Here is a 20669-nt window from a genome sequence, read left to right on the forward strand (position 1 = left end):
GTATTGGAAGCCTCTTGAACATGTTAGTACACAATCCTAGTGACAGTACAAACAGTACATGTTTCCACAAAATACAGAATTCTTATTGGAAAAATGATGCACCCTGAATGCATTTTTTCCCTGAATTTTGCCCTCAAAAATAAAATATTGATGAATAGATTCGGAGCAGACACAGACAAGACTCATATTAAGGCAGTGGATCACAAAACAACAAAAAAGGGGCACAAGACAAAAGAGAGAGATCATGACCTACTATTTCACCGGCCGTTCAGAATAATATTTATTTTTATCATAGCAATTTGTATGGTATATACACTGCAAACCACATAGCTTGTTTTTGGTCAGCCATAGACGAAGAGTGAAATGGGAACAAAAGAGGCAAAAAGAAAAGGTCATCAGTTATTTTTTATTAATTTTCAGAAGTACAAGAGAGAAGGAGAATGGAAAGGTGGCGGACTGAGACATTGTGAAAGAGAGAAAAGGTTATCTGTACATTTTATCCATTTTTGATCACCCTTCATTGCATTTTGTTGCTTTTCTGACACCTCTCATATAATATTTATGCTGAACCATATTTTTAACTCAACTGGGGCCTAGCAGGCATCAGCAGCACATACTAGACGGAGCTGAGTATATTTTCTTTACAGCTAACTGCTGCTTTAAATTCTATACAGTTCAGTGGCAATTTATTTTATAATAATATGAATATTACCTTTCACTGATTGAGTGGAAAACTTAGGTAATAAAATATTCAGCAGTATAACAAATCACACCTATCTCCTTAATGATGACGGTGTGCCTCCAATTCGTGTCAAGACATGTGCTCGTGGCGTATTTCCTCTCACTGTGTCTGCTCGACTAATAAACGTGAATGTTGCTGTTTGTGCTACAATATTAATGGTTTGTTGCTACAGATAGGGAGGAGTTATTTCCTCATTTCCTTGTAATGAATGACCTCGCTGTCTGGCATCAGGACCTATGCTAAATCCCTTCCTTCCTTAACAATGTGTTAATCTTTTAATTAAACGGGAAAACTCTAGTGGGAAACAATGCACTACAAATGGAGACTGATATTAAAAAAAGTAAGGCAGAAGACGAGAAAAACCGAGAAGAGATAAGGAAATGAACAGAGGAGGTGTTAAGAAGGAAAGCTCTAGAAATAAAAACTATCCATCTTTTTTTTTTATTTACGCCAAACAGCAGGCGGGTGATGCATACACAATCACGTGTTACTGCAATGGCCAATGAAAAACTGATGCTGGAGGAAAGAATGACTGTGAAAAATGACAGGGATGATGAAAATAGAATATCATTCCATTTTTGTAGTGATAATCACCAACAGTCCCACTGAGCAAACCTCAGTTTATGCAACAATGCATCCACCATCCATCCATCCAGCCTCCCTCTCCCGCGTCCCCATCCTCCCTCTCTTGTCTCCCACCTTTCCTCCAAAAAGACTCAAGTAGAAGCTTGAATCGAAGGTGACAGGTACACAGCAGGACAGAGAGCGAGAACAAAAGGCAGAACAGGAGAAGGAAACATGGAGGAAAAAGAGTGTAGGGAGGGTATGAGGAGGCTTTTTTTTAGCTTTGTATGTCTGTGTGTTCACGGTGAAACAAATAAATATAAAAATCAACCTTTAATGTTTTATTAAGATGAAAAAAGAATCTATTATTTACAATCGTCACATCTGAGTGGTCAGAATGCTGGAGACAAAAACACATAACTTTACTTCATGGCAGTTGTTTCTTTACATCTCTACAGAGGCTGAACACCAGTCATCATCTTCACACAAATGGAAGCATGTGACCTCCACACACACACACACACACACACACACACACACACACACACACACACACACACACACACACACACACACACACACACACACACACACACACACACACACACAAACACACAAATACAGAATCCAAAAATGTATTTCTTGGTCACAGCAGGTGTGTTCATCTTAAGGAAGATTAAAAACAAGCTTGCAGATGCTCTTGTATGTGTCCATGTGTGTGTGCAGATGCTGGGATATATTTAGCTTTGATAACAAATGCTCTGGGATTCAGACCAATCTAGTCGATAATGATGGAGAGCATCTGTTAGGAGAACAGCATCCAGAGAGCAACATGTGTGCAAATGTGTGTGTGTGTGTGTGTGTGTGTGTGTGTGTGTGTGTGTGTGTGTGTGTGTGTGTGTGTGTGTGTGTGTGTGTGTGTGTGTGTGTGTGTGTGTGTACGTGTTGCATGGTAGATAACCCCCAAAGCAGAGCTAGACTCTGAGAAGTTGGAGGAAAGACACAGAGGAAGAGGAGGAGATAAAGAAAGAAGCAGCGACAAAGAGGGCTGAGAATCTGCAGAATCTCAAGATAGACATGAAAGGATTGGCGCACATATTGAGAGATAGCGAGAATAAATGGGATGAAAATTTTAAGAAAAAACAAAACAACAAGAAAATAAGCAGAAAGAGGGAGAAAGGTTGTCAGAGGAGACTCACATGGTGGACAGGGAGTGCAGGGTGGAGAAGGCTCCTGGGGCGATGCTGGAGATCCTGTTGTCGTACAGCGAGAGCAGACGCACAGAGCTCAGACCCGTAAATGTGCTGTTGTCAATGCAGCTGATCTGGTTGCTCCGCAGCATTCTGCAATCGAACATACCAAATATATTTAGTCAACAAAAGCTAAAAACTTACTGTGTGAACATTTTGTTTTACCTTGAAGATTACAGTCAAATCTCTAAAGCATAAACTCCAGAGTCTCATGTTTCAGTGTCATCAACCAAATCTTAAATCAGTTTTGTTAAACCTTAAAAAAACTGAGAATGTATAATACTTTTTATTTTTTCCTGTCGCCGTTGTTCTGACAGGCAGTTTTACTTTTTTTTGTCCTGTGGCTAATAAAACATTTTGTCTTTTAAACAGTTGGATAAAAAATACAAAATGGACACACTTTGGTTGATTCAAAAGAGACAAAGAGGATATAAGACCATTTACTATAATGACACAGACAGAAAGCAGAGGCAAATTCAAACCAGTCCCCACAGGACAATCGGGACAGAGTCTGCAATATGACATTAGCTTTTGACATGCAGTCATGTGGGACCAGGCTAACTGAGTTAGTTAGCATTAGCAATCTCTGGGACAGGCTAACCTAGTTAGCAAGGCTATTACTGGAGCAGGGAGCCTCTTAACATAATACAGAGACAGCCATGATGCCATTAGAGAGTCATTAGCCGGCATATATATACATGATAGCATTACTTAGTCATTAGTGAACATACACAGACAACAGTAGCTCATGATTCCGTACACTATCCTGTAACCCCTAATTGGACGCTAGCCTATTTATGGTGGGTGCCCAAATTAGAGGAACAACAATTTGCTGTCATTAGCTTTGATTTCAGGGAGAGTGAGTAAACAATCCTGGTCCTCTGTTTTTAGTCTGGGGGAGAAAAAAAGGTAATGAAGTCCACCCGAAGTCAGATGCTAACATAAATCAGTCTGCATGGTTCAAGGCTCCACAACCAGAACACTTGCGGGCCTTTTTGTTGGAATAACAGCACTCGGGACAGTAAACAGGACTAAACTATGAATAGTCAAAAGTAGCATTCAGGTGATTTCATATCTCCTGTATTTATGTATTAACATGTGGATCAAAAGTATTTGCTTTGTTCTTTTTTATAGTGCTTTTAGTTAAAGGAGAAAACTGAATTTGACATATTTCAAACTCATTATCATTAGCGCCCCGCAGAGTGGGAGGAGCATGGAGGCGTGTGGGGTTACATGTAGCCTGCATAATAGCACAGTATTATTTTTCTTAACAGGCAGACCGCTACCCACACAAATACAGTGTTGAACCTAATAACATGCACATACACTAATGTTAACCAGACTTACAGCGTTTTCAGGCCACTGAGGCCTTTGAACATGCGTCCCTGCAGTCCAGTTAGCTTGTTCCCAGTCAGCAACAGCTCCAAAACTCCAACTGCTCCATCAAACGCAGCGTCACGGATGTCCCTCAGCTTGTTGTTGCTCAAGTTTCTGGATGAAGGACAAAGAACGTATGATTTAAGCAATTATTCTTCTTCTTGTGTTTGACTTCTTGTGTGTAACAGTACACGCAGGATAACCACCTGCAGGATAACTGCATGCAAAAACATATGAAGTGTTTGCATGCACACACACTTACACACACACACACACATACATACACCATGTTCCCAGTTTAATTGCAATAATCAATCATGTCACTTCAACTAATAAGTGTTAACTCTTCTCTCCTTCATCTTAATATCCTTGTCTTGTACAAGAGATATAACAGCTTAAAGTCATCACTCTATACACACACACACACACACACACACACACACACACACACACACACACACACACACACACACACACACACACACACACACACACACACACACACACACACACACACACATTAAATAAAGAAAATGAGACAAGTGGTCACAGACAACTGGAAAGGATTACTATCTTACTTCCATGCACACATAATGAGAAAAATGAAAATGAAAAGAAAGCTTTTGGCCACAGAGACAATAACTTGAGATGATAGCTATCATAACTACTGTAGCTTTCATTCATGGCTAGTTTTGTGTTTCCTCTTATCAGCTTTATGGAAGATGAGAGGAGAGGAGTGGAGAGGAGAGGAGAGGAGAAGTAGAGTGAGAAGTGGATGGGAGAGAGTTAAAAAATGAAATGATTGCAGGAAAAGTTAGATTAAAATGAAAAGTAGCATTTCAGATGCATGGATAAGGACAAATATGAGGAGAGGAAAGGAGGGGATGAAGAAGAGAGGGAAGGAATTGAGAGAAGGAAAATGGAAATGAGTGCTAGCCAATCTATATCGTCAGTGACACTGCTAGATGGTTAGCAATTTCCTCTCCAATAAATCAACCTCTGTCTTTCTCTATCTCGCTCTGACACACACACACGCACACACACACACACACGCACACACACGCACAAACAGAGAGGAGGTTGTAGATAAGGAGTGACTGTAAATCTGAACCGAAGGCCCATCTTCTATTTCCATTTAATATTCGCTTCCTCCATAGCTCCCACCCACCCGTCCTTACTCTCCGTCTCTCTCTGTCCCTCCCATCCTTTCCTTGCTCATGTCACTCTTCATTTCACTTCTGGCCTCTTTGCATGGATGTTTTCTCACACTTTTCTCTTGTCTTCATCATTCCCTTCCTCCCTCCTTGTTGTCGTCTATTTCTTCCCTCCTTCTTTCGTTCTCTTCCATTGCCCTCCCTCTATCCCCTTTCCTCCTTCCTTTCCCTTCTCGCTCTTAACTTATACGTCTTCTTGCATGCCTTGACTTTGTCCTCCACCAAGTTCCATCTCTTCTGATTGCTATTCCTTCATTCCTCTATCAGCAATATATAGAACTCAAAAAGAGCCCTATCCCATTAAAAACAAGATCCTCAACCTCCTTTTCAGGGGAAGAATCGGGTAAATGCATTCCTGATGTAATGAATGAATAAATGCAAAGAGAATACATACATCTTCTTCAGGTTAGGCAGCTTCTTAAACATCCCCGTAGCCTCCAGGACAGCAATCTCGTTGTCGTTTAACCGCCTAAAGAGAGAATGATGGAGGGATTGAGTTAGACATTAATTCTTTCCTGAAACAAACTGCTTTCAAATCAACACACACAAATTAACATTTGCGCACACTCACAAAAAACAAGATGGAGAGAGAAATGATGCAAGTAAGGGGGGAAATGACCGCATGAAGGTTAAGAGGCCTTTAGTGACCGTTGAAGTATGATGTGCCGCAAAAACCAGAGGGGGGGGGAGTGAAGGATAATTAAACATACTGGAGAAAAGAGAAGAGAAGATGGAGAAGAGCAATGAATCTTTTCTACGCGGTCATCAATACCCACACTGCCCTAAGCCAAGAGAAAACAGTTAGAGAGATATAGGAAGCTCAACATCTGCTTTATTGAGGTAATTTGTACTAAAAGGGTGCAGCAAAAAAAGAATGCTCTTTGTGTATGTGTGTGTGAGAGCGTGTGTGTGTGTGTGTGTGTGTGTGTGTGTGTGTGTGTGTGTGTGTGTGTGTGTGTGTGTGTGTGTGTTAAAGAGGCAAAGTGAGAGAAATTGGGGAAAGAAAGTAAAAGTTCAGCTGGAGGGGACACTTTCTAATGAGATACAGGGGGAGTTTAAAGATTGATCCACCTGGATGAGGCCAAACTGAAATAACATATTGCAAAGTCGGTATAGATAAAACAACAAATGTTTCCTATCTCTTTACCTTGTGATGTAGTGAATGTACAAATGTATTGAGTGCAAATAATTCTCTTAAAACAGATTCCTTCTTACTTATTGAACACTCACAAGGCCAGTGTCAAGGATCTTTGTGGCTAGTGGGAATAGAAGAAGGACAGAAAGATAGACAGAAGAGAGAAATATATATATATATATAAGCCTTCAGCTCAGTCACAACCTCCCCTGATTTCCCCTGATAAGGCAGGTTACACAGGGCACAACTGGCTGCTTGTGTGTGTGGCCTTAAAAAAGCCACTGGTTGGTTGTGTTCTTAATGAAAAGGCAAGAAAAAGAGAGAGGGTGTCAACACAGTAGAAACTCTGATCTGCCCTCTAAGCAACCATGAAGGACAAAGTTTATATTTTGGACATGAGGCACCCGGGGAACAGAAAGAGAGGGAAGGAGGTGGGACTGGAGGATGCAATAGTTCACGGAGAGAAGCAGAACCAAAGAAAGAGAGCGAGATAGGAATTGGAGTCTAATGGTCTGTAAGATATTGACATTATTAGTTATCCAAAGTGGCCATGGGGTTGTAGTCACCATTATGGAACGGACTCCATAAGGAACCATTCTGCATCTCCCTTAATGCTGCAGTGGTCCTTTATTATGCAGCTATTCTCTATGAGTACCACAGTGATAGCCAATGGCAGAAGCTTTCCATCCCTCAACTACATTTTAAAGCTGATTCAGCATTATTAGGGAAAACTTTGCCTCTCGTATTGATTCATAATTCCTGTGTGGAAATATTAGCTTATTATTATTAAGACGGGGCTGGCTGATTTCAGCAGCAGCACACTTTTCTTCTCTCGGTCGGGGTGTGTTTTATGATTTTTCCTGAGTTTTTAAGTATTTGACATTTGATTTTATGCTTCTGTAGCTCAACAGAATTATGAAATAGTCTTGCCTATCAACACAAATCCCCCGCATAATACCAAATTGTTTATTTAGTCCAGCAGATTCTAAACTCATACAGGCTTCTTCACCTTTTTTGCAATCAGGCTACCGTATTCCTGTTGCGTGTTATCTGTTACTCCCTTTCCATTTTTCAGCAGTAAAATGAATGATCCATGGGACTGTTCTGTATTCTAGTGTGAGACCCTTCACCAGACATGATGATGGCTCCTTTGGGACTTTGAGGGAGATGGAAAAGACTGTTGAGAGGCATCTGGACTGGGAGCTTGAAATGAAAAGCGACGTTCTTAATACTGCTCCGAGAGAGAAAGGCAGACATCTGCGCGTGCATTGCATTGCATACGCGCATTGCATACGCGCATTTGTATTTGTCTTTGCATGTATGCAATCCTAGACGCTTCTGTTTGTACCTGTGCATGTTTCCCTGTCTGTATGGCTGGTTTGGTGTTTGCATGTGCCTGATAAAGTGAAAAACTTCTTGACATGGTGTGGAATGTTGCAAAAGGATGTTTGGTGGTTTACAGTTTCAGGTTAGAGCGGTCTAACACATGGCTCTGAATCTGATATTTCATCATGTGTTTGCATACATTTAAGAGTTTGTGTAAAAAGGACAGGCCGGCTGACTTACAGGTCGGTTGTGTGTTCGGGGATGTGTGGAGGTACACGGGTCAGTTTGAGATTGGAGCAGTCGACCACGGTGCCTTCACAGCGACATTTCTCCGGACACACCAGATCCTGGAAACAATCCCCGCTCAGACGACTACGGTAGTCCTCCTGACCTGCAGTGGAAAGAGGGAGGGAAAAATCCAAAAAAGAGAGAAAGTGACATTGTTGAAATAGAAAAAAAACAGGGAGGACAGACGAAAAGATAGACAGAAGGTAGGAAGGGAAGGAGGAATACCAGGTAAATTAAGCCAACAGAGGAGAAAAGGGGAAAAAGATGGAGGGGAGGAGAGAAAGAGTTGTTAATGTTAGACTGTATGGTTAAATTATTACAATTAAAATATTGTCCCACTTACATCTGACCAGATATAAATAAGTTCTTCTTTACACCTTATATTCAAAGGGACAACATAATCCCAATAAATATACAGCCAACATGAAAAAGAAAACATGAATATGCAGCCATTTTGCTTTATTTCACTGCCAGGTTCTCGCTATCAGTTTCTCATTGAAGTTTGTTTGGTAAATTCCACCTATGCTCTAATTTCAGCTGTCAAAGGTTGTAAAACGTAATTACCCAACTAGGCATTTGCAAGACATGAGTGAACTGTGTCTACCTCATCTATTTAAAAGAAACAGGCTGCATGCTGCTGCACTACAGTACAGTGGAGCATGCACAGGGCTGATGCAGAGTGGGTGCGGTTCATGGCTATACATCAAATTAACAAACAGATATCCATGTGGTTTTATGGATTCATTCTGTTGATAAATGCGGTTTAACCCCGGATGTTTTTTATTTAACAAGGTGCGCCAGAGACCACTTCTGTTATTTAGATGTAATGTGAGCTGATATTTATGACCGCTAGTGCCTGTGGAACGGAGCTGGTTTATATCATGCAGCACTTGTATCTGTGCGCCACGAACACACTTCTTAGTTCTCACGGTTATCATTACCTCTCTCCCGCTCTCTCTCTCTCTCTCTCTTTCTAACTTTGCATGTCTATCTGTTCTCTTTCAATTTACCTTTTTCTATATTTCGCCAATCAACTGGCTCTTAATTTGGCACAGACTATTAGATTCTTGATTCTCTGTCTCCACATTCCCTTTATGGCTCATGTGCTTTCAGCTCATCACTACCTAGTATAGGACTACCTATTGAGGGGTCATTTGCAGTGAACAACCTTGATTTGAACTCGGGTATTGATTTCTGCTCTTCCAACGATGTCTCACTGTTTGGAGAATTGGCTGGTTAGCTCCTTTCAGTGGCAGAATATTTGATATCCCCGGGCTGCCACACACCTTGTTGGTTAGCAAGTGGACATAAAGGAAAGAGCAATGAAAGAAAGGGAAGGAAGAGAGCAAATCATTTGGGGTGGGAAGGATTATAGATATACTAAAAGATAGAAGGAAAGGATGAGGAAACCCGTATAACAGTATTAGCTTGACTTTTTTCTTTAGAGTCCCTCAGTTGGAGCAGAAAAGGGGGAAAGCAGTTTGTACAGCGGTGGTAGGATCAGTCATGCTAGCCACTGAAGCACTGCCAGCGCTTCGACAGTGGAGACAGGTGTACAGGTGCTACCAGACCAGATTTTGCCATATAAAAAGCAGGTGGGAAGGGAGCGCGGGTAAACTACAGGAGCTAGCATGGCGAGGTGCAGAGCCGGCCCTCTAGGCATAGACGATATGGGTGAATGTTAGGGGAGCCGTTCGTCCATAGTGGCGCCCAAAATAAGGGCAGGAAGGAAAATTTCTTGGGACGGCTAAGGGCTAACAGCCGTCCACAATGTTGTAAATGATTCAGCTTTTTATCAAACACTCTGTGATGTCCTGCACTCGCTACAGCGCTTATTTTTTTCACCATGCGTTAATACAAAACAAGAGTTTAATCCCACCTTTCTCTCTAACTACGCGTCAATGTTTAATCAGTTAAATCTAGGTTTTTGTTTTTTTTACCGAATCTGACTGAAAGCAAAATCTGGTGTCACTGGATATTACCAAGCATTTGAGCCCCTCAAATGACATATTAATACTTTACACATAACAACATAAGGAAGGAAATGTAGGAGAGTCTGTTGAGAAAACTGAGCTCAAATGTAAGTTGGAGTTGAGCATTAATGATGATATGGGTGTTTATGAACGGCTGACTGAAATATGAGTTGATGTTAGATACTTGTCTATGTCCATTAAGTTCAACCACAGTTAAGAGTCCCATGTATCAGAAGCGACTACACATTAATGCAGACAAACAGGATGTAGCCCTCAATTTTTTTGCTCCAAGGTGTGTGATTGGGTTGGCAGGTGGGTGTGTGCTCGGCGGTCCCTGGCGCTTGACGGAACCATGTGATGCCACAGTAGGCGGGGCCACATGGTTAGATCAAGCACAAGAGACAGCTGCACGAACCAATCAGAATGCAGGTCCACACAGGAGGAAGGTGGGGGCAACAGAGAGCTGCACCAATCAGTCAGGGGGGAGGCAGGGTCCATACGGGAGAGGAGAGGCAACAGACAGCTGCAGATCCACACAGGAGGGGGGGGCGGTGCTGCCCACCAATAGCAGAAAAATGTCCACAAGGTCCAGAGAGGAAGAGGAGATGCAAAGAGAGGCATGGGGACTGCAGACAGCAGGGGCTGAAGCAAAGAGGACGGCTTTAGGAGCATTTGTTTTCTTGATTGCTTGAGAGCTTACCAATGAGACTTTTCTCGTCAAATATGCACCACATGTGCTCATGATACTGCAAAGCACCATTTAATAGTATGTGTTATGCTGTGTATTGTGTGCCTGGTTTAGGTTGGGACCGAAGTTTATTTTGAAAAGAGACTATGAACATATATTGTATTGACACACCGTCCCTGCTACGTACAAAAATGACACTAGAGGTGTATTAAGAGCGTAATAGTTTGAAGCGACTGATCAAGCCTCGGTATTTGACATGTTTGTTACATCAAATCGTAAGAATGCTGCTGCTTATTAAAGATAAATCTGTTGCGTGATAATCTTTTAATAGCATAATCCCATTTAGTGTCAGGTTAAAGTGACTGTTGTAACCAAGATCCCCTTCTTTGCTGCCTTGTAAACCAATGACAACCACCGTTCTCACACAATTCAAATAGTCTATAAAATGTCTGTAAGGGGATTTAATTTTTTATTCCCATTGGTCAATAAAAAAGGCATAATATTTAAGACCTAGAAAACAACGTTAGGAGCCACCGTGGAGCGGCACTGAGGATGTGAAGAGGATACAGTCCTACACACAAAGACACTCATTCGCTCACACAAGTGGGCGATCGCTGTCTATGGCCGGTCCCTGCTGGGTTAGTTATTGTGCTGCTGCAGTATATTGAATTGGTCTGTGTTGTAATTAGTGAGACCCATGGCTCATATCAAAGGAAATAACAGTAATAAAATCCTACCACAGAGAGACATAGTGTCTGTGTGTGAATGTGTGTGTGTCAGTAAACAAATATCAGTTTCTAATTACACATAAACAAACAAGCTTTTAAAACTACATGTGTTCATAGAGATTTATCTGTGCACCTTAACATTTAACCTTCACCTGATCAACATGAGTCTTCATTAACATTCAGAGGTGACCCCCTGCATGTTTGCTTGTGTGTGTGTGTGTGTGTGTGTGTGTGTGTGTGTGTGTGTGTGTGTGTGTGTGTGTGTGTGTGTGTGTGTGTGTGTGTGTGTGTGTGTGTGTGTGTGTGTGTGTGTGTGTGTGTTCAGGTGTGTCTGCGTGAACTCGTCTCCTACCTGTGCACCTGAACTTCTTGCCTTTCACCTGGCTGATGCGCTTGTTAGCCAGCCTTCTGGGGTGGCTGCAGCGCGCTCCACTGGTCTCAATGGGGTTGTCAAACAGGTAGTCCGCCAGCCACTTCAGGTGACAGTCACACATAAAGGGATTCTGGGCCAGATGGCTGAGAGAGAGAGAGAGGGATGTTACAGTACTCATGCCACACATTCCTGATTCAACCAAAACCTGGGTACGATTTTACATCTGTTCCTTTAAACTTCTGGCGTCTGCTACATCTTTTTTTCAAGAAACAGCTTCTAGCATACAGCAAGTTAGGAAATATCTGTTTCATGCAGCAAAAAACACTAATAACCTTTATGTATTATCCAGAAATAAGAAAAGTGTTAAACATTGCATATTAAACATTGCTTAACACAACGGTGATACATGTCCAGTTCTAAGTATGTTGGCCTCTTTCCTCTGTATGTCTGAATAATCATGTTTAAACATCAATTAAAGCAACAGTATGCAAGTTTGTTTTACCTTAAAACTTAATCTTGGACTTTGGATGTCACAAAGAATAAAACTGTGCAGTCATATCTGTGTAAAATCCTGTGATATTACGCTTCCCTGTTAGTTGACATGGTTCTTTGGCTTTTGATGTCATATTTAACAGTTCCAGATTCTTCAGCTTGTTAACACATGCCTGTGTAATGTCTTTCAAAGCCTCTCAGTGGCTACAGAAGGTCAGTTTACTAGATTTCTTCCAACCAACTGTCCAAAACCCTTAATATATTCCATTCCCTGTTATATAGGACAAGAATAACATCAATATGTCACAATTCAAAAGCTGGGACCAGGAAAACAGTCAAAACGATTAACCACTTATGGAAATAGTTGCCAATTAATTTAAATTGTAGCAGCTGGGTTAATGAAAAACCCTAAAAACCTGAGTAACTTACAGAGTCTTGATGGAGCGCAGAGGGGCGAACAGTCCTTTGCTGATTGTTTGCAGTTTGTTGTCGTACAGCGACAGCAGGTTGAGGTTCTGCAGGTCTTGGAAGGTGTTGACTCTCAAACAGTTAATTTTGTTGGCGTTCAGCAGCCTGAAACACAAGCAAGAGCCATTTGTTATTTATCTTTATTTACTTTACTTATTTAACTTAATTACCTCTGTGCACAGCACAAACAAAAGATAAACGCATCCTCCAGATAATGAGATAACTTATTTTTCTCAGCTGAAAAACCACAACTTTTCTCCCCTGTCCTCTTCTTCTCCTCCCTATTTCCTCCCCTCTCCCTCCCTACAGCCTCTCCCGTCCTCTGCACACAGTCATGATTATATTTCTTCTGGCTGTGACAAATAAATCTGAAAATTGCAGTTTTATATATTTTCACCTCCTCTTCTGTTTAGTCTGGCTGTGATATCTTGTTTTGATGGGAGAGACAGATGGCAAGGGTAAAAAAGGGAAGGAGGAAAAGAGGAGATGGAAGAATGGAGTTGGGATGGAGGAAAATAATGGAGCGAGACAGTGAAGGGACGGGCGAAAATATTTAATTCTGAGTGACACAGATATACAATTAAGTAAAATAGGCTGGCAGTCAAAATGGAGGAGAGAAAGGGAAATGAGAAATGTGATATAGGGATTAGGTAAATGACAGGAAAGGTTTGGACCTCCACCCTTTCCTCCATCTCTCTCTCCCATACCTGCAGTTCATTCGCTAATATAACCAAGTTGACAGCTTTTCGCCTGTACGTCTGCATTTTTAGTCTTTTATCACACAAAAACTCTTCTCTTTAATTCTGTTTCTTTGTCCCTCTCTCTTTCTTTCTTTCTCTGACAGGTGACTAACTCTGTGCTTTCTACCGCAGCTCAGCTTAATCATCTCAAGTCGTCTTACTAGCGCCTATACTGGCAAAACCTGCCTATACATACACACACACACACACACACACACACACACACACACACACACACACACACACACACACACACACACACAGGCAGATACACGCACACACACATGCTGCTCTGCGACATATTCACGCCTCATTAGGCGACTCACAGGGGGAACTAATTATTTGAAACTGCACCAGTGAAACAAAGCAACGCAGACAATATAAACAGCAGACCGGTTGCTATACAAAGCAGGAAACAGGTCTCTGTCATGGAAGGTTTACGTGCTGCTAGCTTCACCAGTCAAGGCTAATATATGATGTATAATTATTATACTATATTGAAGAATAACAGCATCTGGAAATTCCTGACAAACTGACTGTTTTTTTGTTTTTTGTTTGTCTTCTGTCAGTGGTGAAATATTTACAGACATGTTCCCTTCCAACGCCTGCTGAGAGAGATTGGATTGACCAATGATGTGGTGGCAAGACATGAATATTAACGAGTCATTTAGTGCTTTATTTATTCAGCGATTGAAGCAGTCACAAATGCACAGAAGCAGACTTGAATTATCCTATTAAGGGATCACATGTGCATCTATAAACAAAAATAAAGTATGCAGTGTTTAGCATCATCACCTTGTCATCATCATGACCCCGATCAGGGGATACTTAATGTTAACGACGCCACACAAAGTTTATTTCTCTCTCTGGTTTTCTTCACTCCTTGTTTCAATCCTATCTGCATTTATATGTTTCTCCATATCCATCTTCTTCCTTATGTCCACGTCTTTTTTTCCCCCATCTTTCCCCTCCTCATCCATTATTTTATCCCCCCCACCCCCTTCTCTCTCTCTGTGTCTGACTATGCACCATGCATCCCAATGATCCACCTAAGCCCGTAAAAGGTGTTTGTGGGTTAGATTCACTCATCCTCATTCTCTTTGCTTCGCTTCACTTTACGATGGAAAAGCCCAGAACATTAGCTGTTTCTGCAGTGGACTGCGGCATTTGCGGGGACCATATGCTCCGTACAGTACCACTGTGATGTTACAGGAGTCCACATTTTTACTGCATGCTGCTCCACTGCTGCAGTTTGAGCCTGTGCTCACAAGAAATGATTCACAATAAATAGTTTTCTTCCTAGTAGACACTGATTGTTAAAAGAACTATGTGAGATTACTGTTTTTATTACAGTGCATCAATTTGCATCAACTTTTCTGTCAACACTCACACGATGCAGGACAGATGGAGGGTAAATGCATGAAGAAGGCATTCTGCTTTATTTGCCACTGTGCTATAGTGATGATAACCAAGTGTTGCTCTTCCTCATAAAATTACTACCATACTTAATATTAAATATTGCATTAAATATTGGCCGTAATCGTGGTACAAAAGTAATGTACTATATATTTCACTATCTGACCAATTCACCAAATCATCTGAATCATGGAAAATGAAGTACAATATTAAACACAAATACATCCAAATCTACATAAATTTATAATGCTCCAATTGGAGCCAACATAATTGCAATATTATGGGACACTGCAAGGTTTATTTGCCACACAGCAGTTATGTCCCTTGTCGACATATCACATACAATAATGGCCTTTGAGTGTGTAGGTTGTGCTTTATTTTACATTTCACATGTTCATCAGTTGCCATTTGGTGCATTTTTCTAATAGAAGCTGTAGCTGTACAGCATTTCTGTCACAAATCCATGACGATACAGTGTTTCTATCCCAAACTTGAGGTTGATATTCTTTTGTTTACTGAACAGTGTTTTTCATTGTTTTCTGGGGGCACAACACTAGTACACACAGGTAAACACATAAGAGCAGAGCACACAGACAGTACTTACAGTAGCTGGAGGGAAACCAGTCCATCAAACAATCCCTTGGGCAGCTCTGTGATCTTGTTTCCGTACAACACCCTGCACAGGACAGACAAGACAACATAATTTAGCTTACAGTGGCTACAAAGCTGTCCTTGAGCTGAGACTTATGTGGCATCTTATAGGATTTTATCCCCTTTAAGTGTATTTTTTGACACATTTGTATTATAATCTTTAAATTGCTGTAATAAGCAACAGCATGGACTGAATGAACAGTGGCTCCTGTCTTTTTTCAGGAAAATGAGGATTTAATCAGTGTCCCTTCCCAGTTTGCATCTCTTACATTTTGCAATCCTTGATCATATTAAGTGCAATTTTAAGTATTATGATTTCATATTTGTATCCTAGCTGTGTAGCAAAGCAGTGGTGTTGGCTTTGCAAAATACATGTACATTTATATTAAATACTATCCTTAGATAGCAAAGTTTGATGCCTATGTCAAATTGTGGTCAGAATGTCAGTAGCGGTCACATGAAGGTGTCTCAGCTGAAAACAGCCTGTAAAGCAAGAAGGAATAATGCTGTGAAAACCATGTAACTCCAAAATCAGAATTTTTCAACTTCATAACAATGTATTTCATTTTAGATAAAACAGTGTGATTTAATAAAATAACTCTAAATCAGCTAATTTGAACATGTTCACTGGTCAGCGACACTTTAATACAAAACCATTACAAATTATACCTTAAACCAAGATGTCTTTTGTTATTATAGTGTTTTTTGACTAACCGATCTTCTATAAAATCCCACTAATATATTTAACTCTCCTAAAGGCAGAGAGGACCCTGAATACATCTGCTCTGGATGAAAAAGCTGGCAGAGTTGGAGAAAACATTTCAGGGCCTTGTGTTACAAGGGAAAATGTTGACAATGTTTTTTTTTTACTTCTTTATGTTAGACTATACATACAAAAAAAACAGGTACAGCACAGTCATTCCAGCCCTGTGACATTTCTCACTATGCCACAATTATGTCATTTGAACGTAAAAAAACGAAATTATGTTTGGCAATTATAGTTGCAACCTTTTAATTCCCTTGAGCATTTTTATACTTTGCTCTGCATCACGCCTCAGCTGCCCTCTGCTGCAAAAGTTATGCCTCTCAGTGACATTTCTGTTCAACTGAATCTGCTATGTATGTGTGTGTGTGTGTGTGTGTGTGTGTGTGTGTGTGTGTGTGTGTGTGTTTGTGAGTGTGTGTGTTGTGAGGGTTCACCTTGTCTACCCCTTCTTGTCTGTCTGTCTCATTTTCATGCTCCAGATTGATACAAATTAAACTGTCCTTCATGTTCTTATCACGTTCACCCTCAGACACACACACGCGCACGTACAAGACTCACATGCAGCGCTTACGCATACTCCGCAGTGCTGTGCTCCGGTTGTCAACATCCACAGCGACTACATTTTCATTTTTTCTAAATGTCTGGAAATGCAATTACTTTCCTGTCTGGATACGTGTGTGTGTGTGTGTGTTGGCATGTACCCGTTCCATACTTACAGTGAGGTGAGTGAGCGGAGGCCACTGAAAGCATCGTCGGCAATGTCAGAAATCTGGTTCTTACTCAAGTCTCTGTGGGGAAGAGAGAGAGAGATACAGGGGGGAGATAAGTGCATTACTGTAATACACAGTGATGGGGCTCATTCTGTGTGAATGTCCTAGAACTGTCTGACAAATGATCATGACAGAATACATCAGTAGAGGTCAAGGTAAGAGGACGTGAGTTTAAAAAAAAGTAAGAAGAGCTGAATGTGTAAGTAAATGAGGGAGAGGGAGAGAGAGAGAGAGAGAGAGAGAGAGAGAGAGAGAGAGAGAGAGAGATAGACTGGAAGCAGTGGCATGTTAAGTGCAGTTCGTGTCACTTCCACCACTGTAAGATATATTATTTAACACTTCTGTGGAGGTTAAAACTCCATCCGCGTGTGTGTGTGTGTGTGTGTGTGTGTGTGTGTGTGTGTGTGTGTGTGTGTGTGTGTGTGTGTGTGTGGATAACCTTACAACCTTGCAGAATTCTGAAAGTCTGGCATTTTCATCCATTTGCATGATAAGGACATTTTTCACCAGTGAGCTTTATGTCTCTGTGTGTGTGTGTGTGTGTGTGTGTGTGTGTGTGTGTGTGTGTGTGTGTGTGTGTGTGTGTGTGTGTGTGTGTGTGTGTGTGTGTGTGTGTGTGTGCTGGTTTGGACTTAGACAGATTACACATATGCCCTTCTTCTGTTTAAATGTTCTATACATTAGTGCCTGATTATGCATCTGTTAATTCAAGTTGTATATAATCAAACCATTTTCTGCTATTGAGGTACATTTTTTATGAAATTGAAGATATTGACCATTTAATCCATATTTTGTTACAGTTGCTGCAGATTTGATTGTTTCAATATTTGTTTATTTCCATATTTCCCCTGTTTGCTAGTGTAATTTTGTCTGACTATTAGCTACAATCTAAACAAAACAAGCATTTTAACTGCTGCAGTAAATATTGTTAATCATATAACTGAAGCCCTGGAGTCAGAATCCCCTAGCCTTAATTATTGATTTGTTCAAAGCCTATGACATAGTATATCATGTCTAGCTAACACTAAGGTTGATTAACAGACCTTTGGTTTAAAAATGATCTCAGATTGGACTCAATTGTGTAAAAGTAAATTGGCTCAGTTTCTGCTGGATTACTGTACTTAACCTTGGAGTGCCCCAAGGTTCTATACTGGGTCTGCTTTATTTTCTGTTCACATTAATGGTTTGGAAGTGAATGCGCATGACATTTATACTCGTTGTTATGCAGATGATGCCATTGTTGTAGTTGACCTGAGCAGGACTTAACTGCTTAAATGAATGAATGAAATAATGCATCCATGCCAGTAAAAGAACATTGCTGCTCAGGTTCTTAATATGAGTCATGTTCATGCATACCAGTGCATGATTGTATGCTTGCCAACTTTTGTGAATACCCATGCATTTGTGTGTGTGTGTGTGTGTGTGTGTGTGTGTGTGTGTGTGTGTGTGTGTGTGTGTGTGTGTGTGTGTGTGTGTGTGTGTGTGTGTGTGTGTGTGTGTGTGTGTGTGTTTGAGACCGTGTATGCAGTTTTATTCACACAGACTTACATCCTCTTGAGCTTCTTGTAGGAAGAAAAGGCTCCTGCTGGGACACTTTTAATCAAGTTCTGCTCCAAGCGACTGAGTGAAAGAGGGAGAGAGAAGGGAGGGGGTGAGATTAGATGATTTTAAACAATCCCTTCAAATGAATTAAAAAGGCACATTACCCCTAAAACATACAATGAGAACATTTTAATACAATTTCAACATAAGTTTCTTTTCATTCATTTTCTTTCCTTGACGTTCTGATGTTGAATTTCAACAAGGACGGAGAGGTCATTGGTTATTATGAAGTCGTGTTTACCCCACAGTCTAAATCACGCACAACGGCACAGAAAGTTCAAAAGGTGGCTGTTCCAATCAAAATCTACACAATATTTCTGAAGGTTGTTCAGTGCTTTGCAGCACGGCCGGTCAAGGTCAGTCAGTATGAAATGTTGAGTAGAATTTTGCAGCTCAGGGGTAATGAAAGCTGAAATGGGACCAACATGGGAACAAAAGCAACCAAAACCTGGACTGCTGTGACACAGTTCCTGTTTGTTCAGTAAGGCCCCGCCAAAGTGTTCAAGAGGAACTGTGATGTACAAATGTGTCGCTAGCTGACTGCTAACTGGCTCCATCAAACTTTCCATCTCAACCTCAGTGAAACACAGGTTTCAGTGCACAATTTACACATGACCCATTCAAAATTGGTTTGACTGTAACAGCAGAATATTAGCTATTTTAATTTTCCAATCATAATTCCTCATATTCTTGAATATAATATATATTCCTTTGATGGAGCCACAACACTCTGTTCTTTAGATGCAGTCAGACTGTATTCGTGAACACAATGAACATCACATGAACTGTACACTCATTACACAACACTGGTAGTACTCTATCTATTATCATGTTTGATGTTTGAAATGTATTGTAGTTTGGTTTCTGCTCTCCTGATGGTCTAGGCTGCACTTTCATCTATGTAACTAATCTATTCTATATGTTGGTGCTGCGATGAAAAGAAGGAGAGGAGAGGATGCAGCGAAAGCAATGTGAATAAAATACTTGGAAATAAGAGAAAGTGAAGGGAAAGAGTGGGACAAAAGAGAAATCATAGAAGGGGAGTGAGAAAGAGGGATAACAATAATGAAACCAGACGAGTGGAGAAGTGTGGAGAACATGGGAGAAGAGAAAAAAAGGAGAGGAGGAGGATGCGGTGAGGTCCCAAGGCCGACCACAGGGTCAGCTGTCAGAATGATAAATGGGAACTAATCCACCCTTCTTCTTCAGCTACTCCTCCTCCTCAGACCCCACCCTGTCCTGCTCTTGACCTCCACTCTCCATCCTTCTCTTCTCGTGTCTATCTATCTATCTATCTATCTATCTATCTATCTATCTATCTATCTATCTATCTATCTATCTATCTATCTATCTATCTATCTATCTATCTATCTATCCATCCATCCATCTATCTTGTCTTTGATAACTGTTTGTCACAGTTTAATACCGCTGATAAAAATGGACCCAGAGCCAAATATTGATCAAAGTTTCTGGGATTAAATTTAGTGACTGCCACCTTGTAACTGTGTTTTTTTTTTAATAAAATGAAACGTGGTCCTGCTTTTGAATGCGACACATCCCTCACAGGTGGCTGTGTCTTGGCTCATGTCCCTGGAAAGCAACAACACCTTATTTGTACAAGGGATCAAAATAAATCAAGGATGTACAGATATTGACGGAGACAATCTGCACACACAACAAGTCACAAATTATATCTGGGGGCTTTAAACCAAGGTTGAGTCAAAGACACTTAGAGACTCAATTTCAAAGGATGTATTGAAGGGTAGATGTTTTAAGGGGCAATATGAAAAATCTATAAGGTGAGGCGACGATTGAACGGCAACTGAAACAGGAGATGGCTTTGGCAGGCGAGCATTTTCACAATGGGCTGAGTGGGCACTCACACACTCACAGACTCTGTCATTGTCCTAATGAAGTCAAACGCCTTGAGACAAACCTGTTTTGCTAAATTGCTTTATGAATGTATTTGACTTGGAGGAACCGATTGCCACTCAAACACACGCTTGCATGCTGTTTGCATACACACACATGCACACACACACACACACACATTTGGCAGTGATCCTTGTCACCAGCATTCAGATGACTTTGTTCCTATTGTAGGAC

The 20669-nt window shown here is 40.9% G+C and overlaps 1 protein-coding gene across 1 annotated transcript in view; it reads right to left on the minus strand.

The window, feature by feature from the left end:
• The window catches only part of slit3 (slit homolog 3 (Drosophila)), a 238724-nt gene that overhangs the window by 39743 nt on the left and 178312 nt on the right, over positions 1 to 20669 (minus strand). Inside the window, exons 10-18 of the mRNA XM_054597169.1 lie at positions 18510 to 18581; positions 16908 to 16979; positions 15379 to 15450; positions 12580 to 12723; positions 11638 to 11801; positions 7849 to 7999; positions 5542 to 5616; positions 3904 to 4047; positions 2506 to 2649 (exon numbers count right to left, since the gene is read on the minus strand). Coding sequence (XP_054453144.1) covers positions 2506 to 2649; positions 3904 to 4047; positions 5542 to 5616; positions 7849 to 7999; positions 11638 to 11801; positions 12580 to 12723; positions 15379 to 15450; positions 16908 to 16979; positions 18510 to 18581 — 1038 coding nt within the window. The remainder of the gene's footprint in view (positions 1 to 2505; positions 2650 to 3903; positions 4048 to 5541; positions 5617 to 7848; positions 8000 to 11637; positions 11802 to 12579; positions 12724 to 15378; positions 15451 to 16907; positions 16980 to 18509; positions 18582 to 20669) is intronic.

This window comes from Anoplopoma fimbria, chromosome 4, assembly GCF_027596085.1.
Source record: "Anoplopoma fimbria isolate UVic2021 breed Golden Eagle Sablefish chromosome 4, Afim_UVic_2022, whole genome shotgun sequence".
Lineage (NCBI taxonomy): Eukaryota > Metazoa > Chordata > Actinopteri > Perciformes > Anoplopomatidae > Anoplopoma > Anoplopoma fimbria.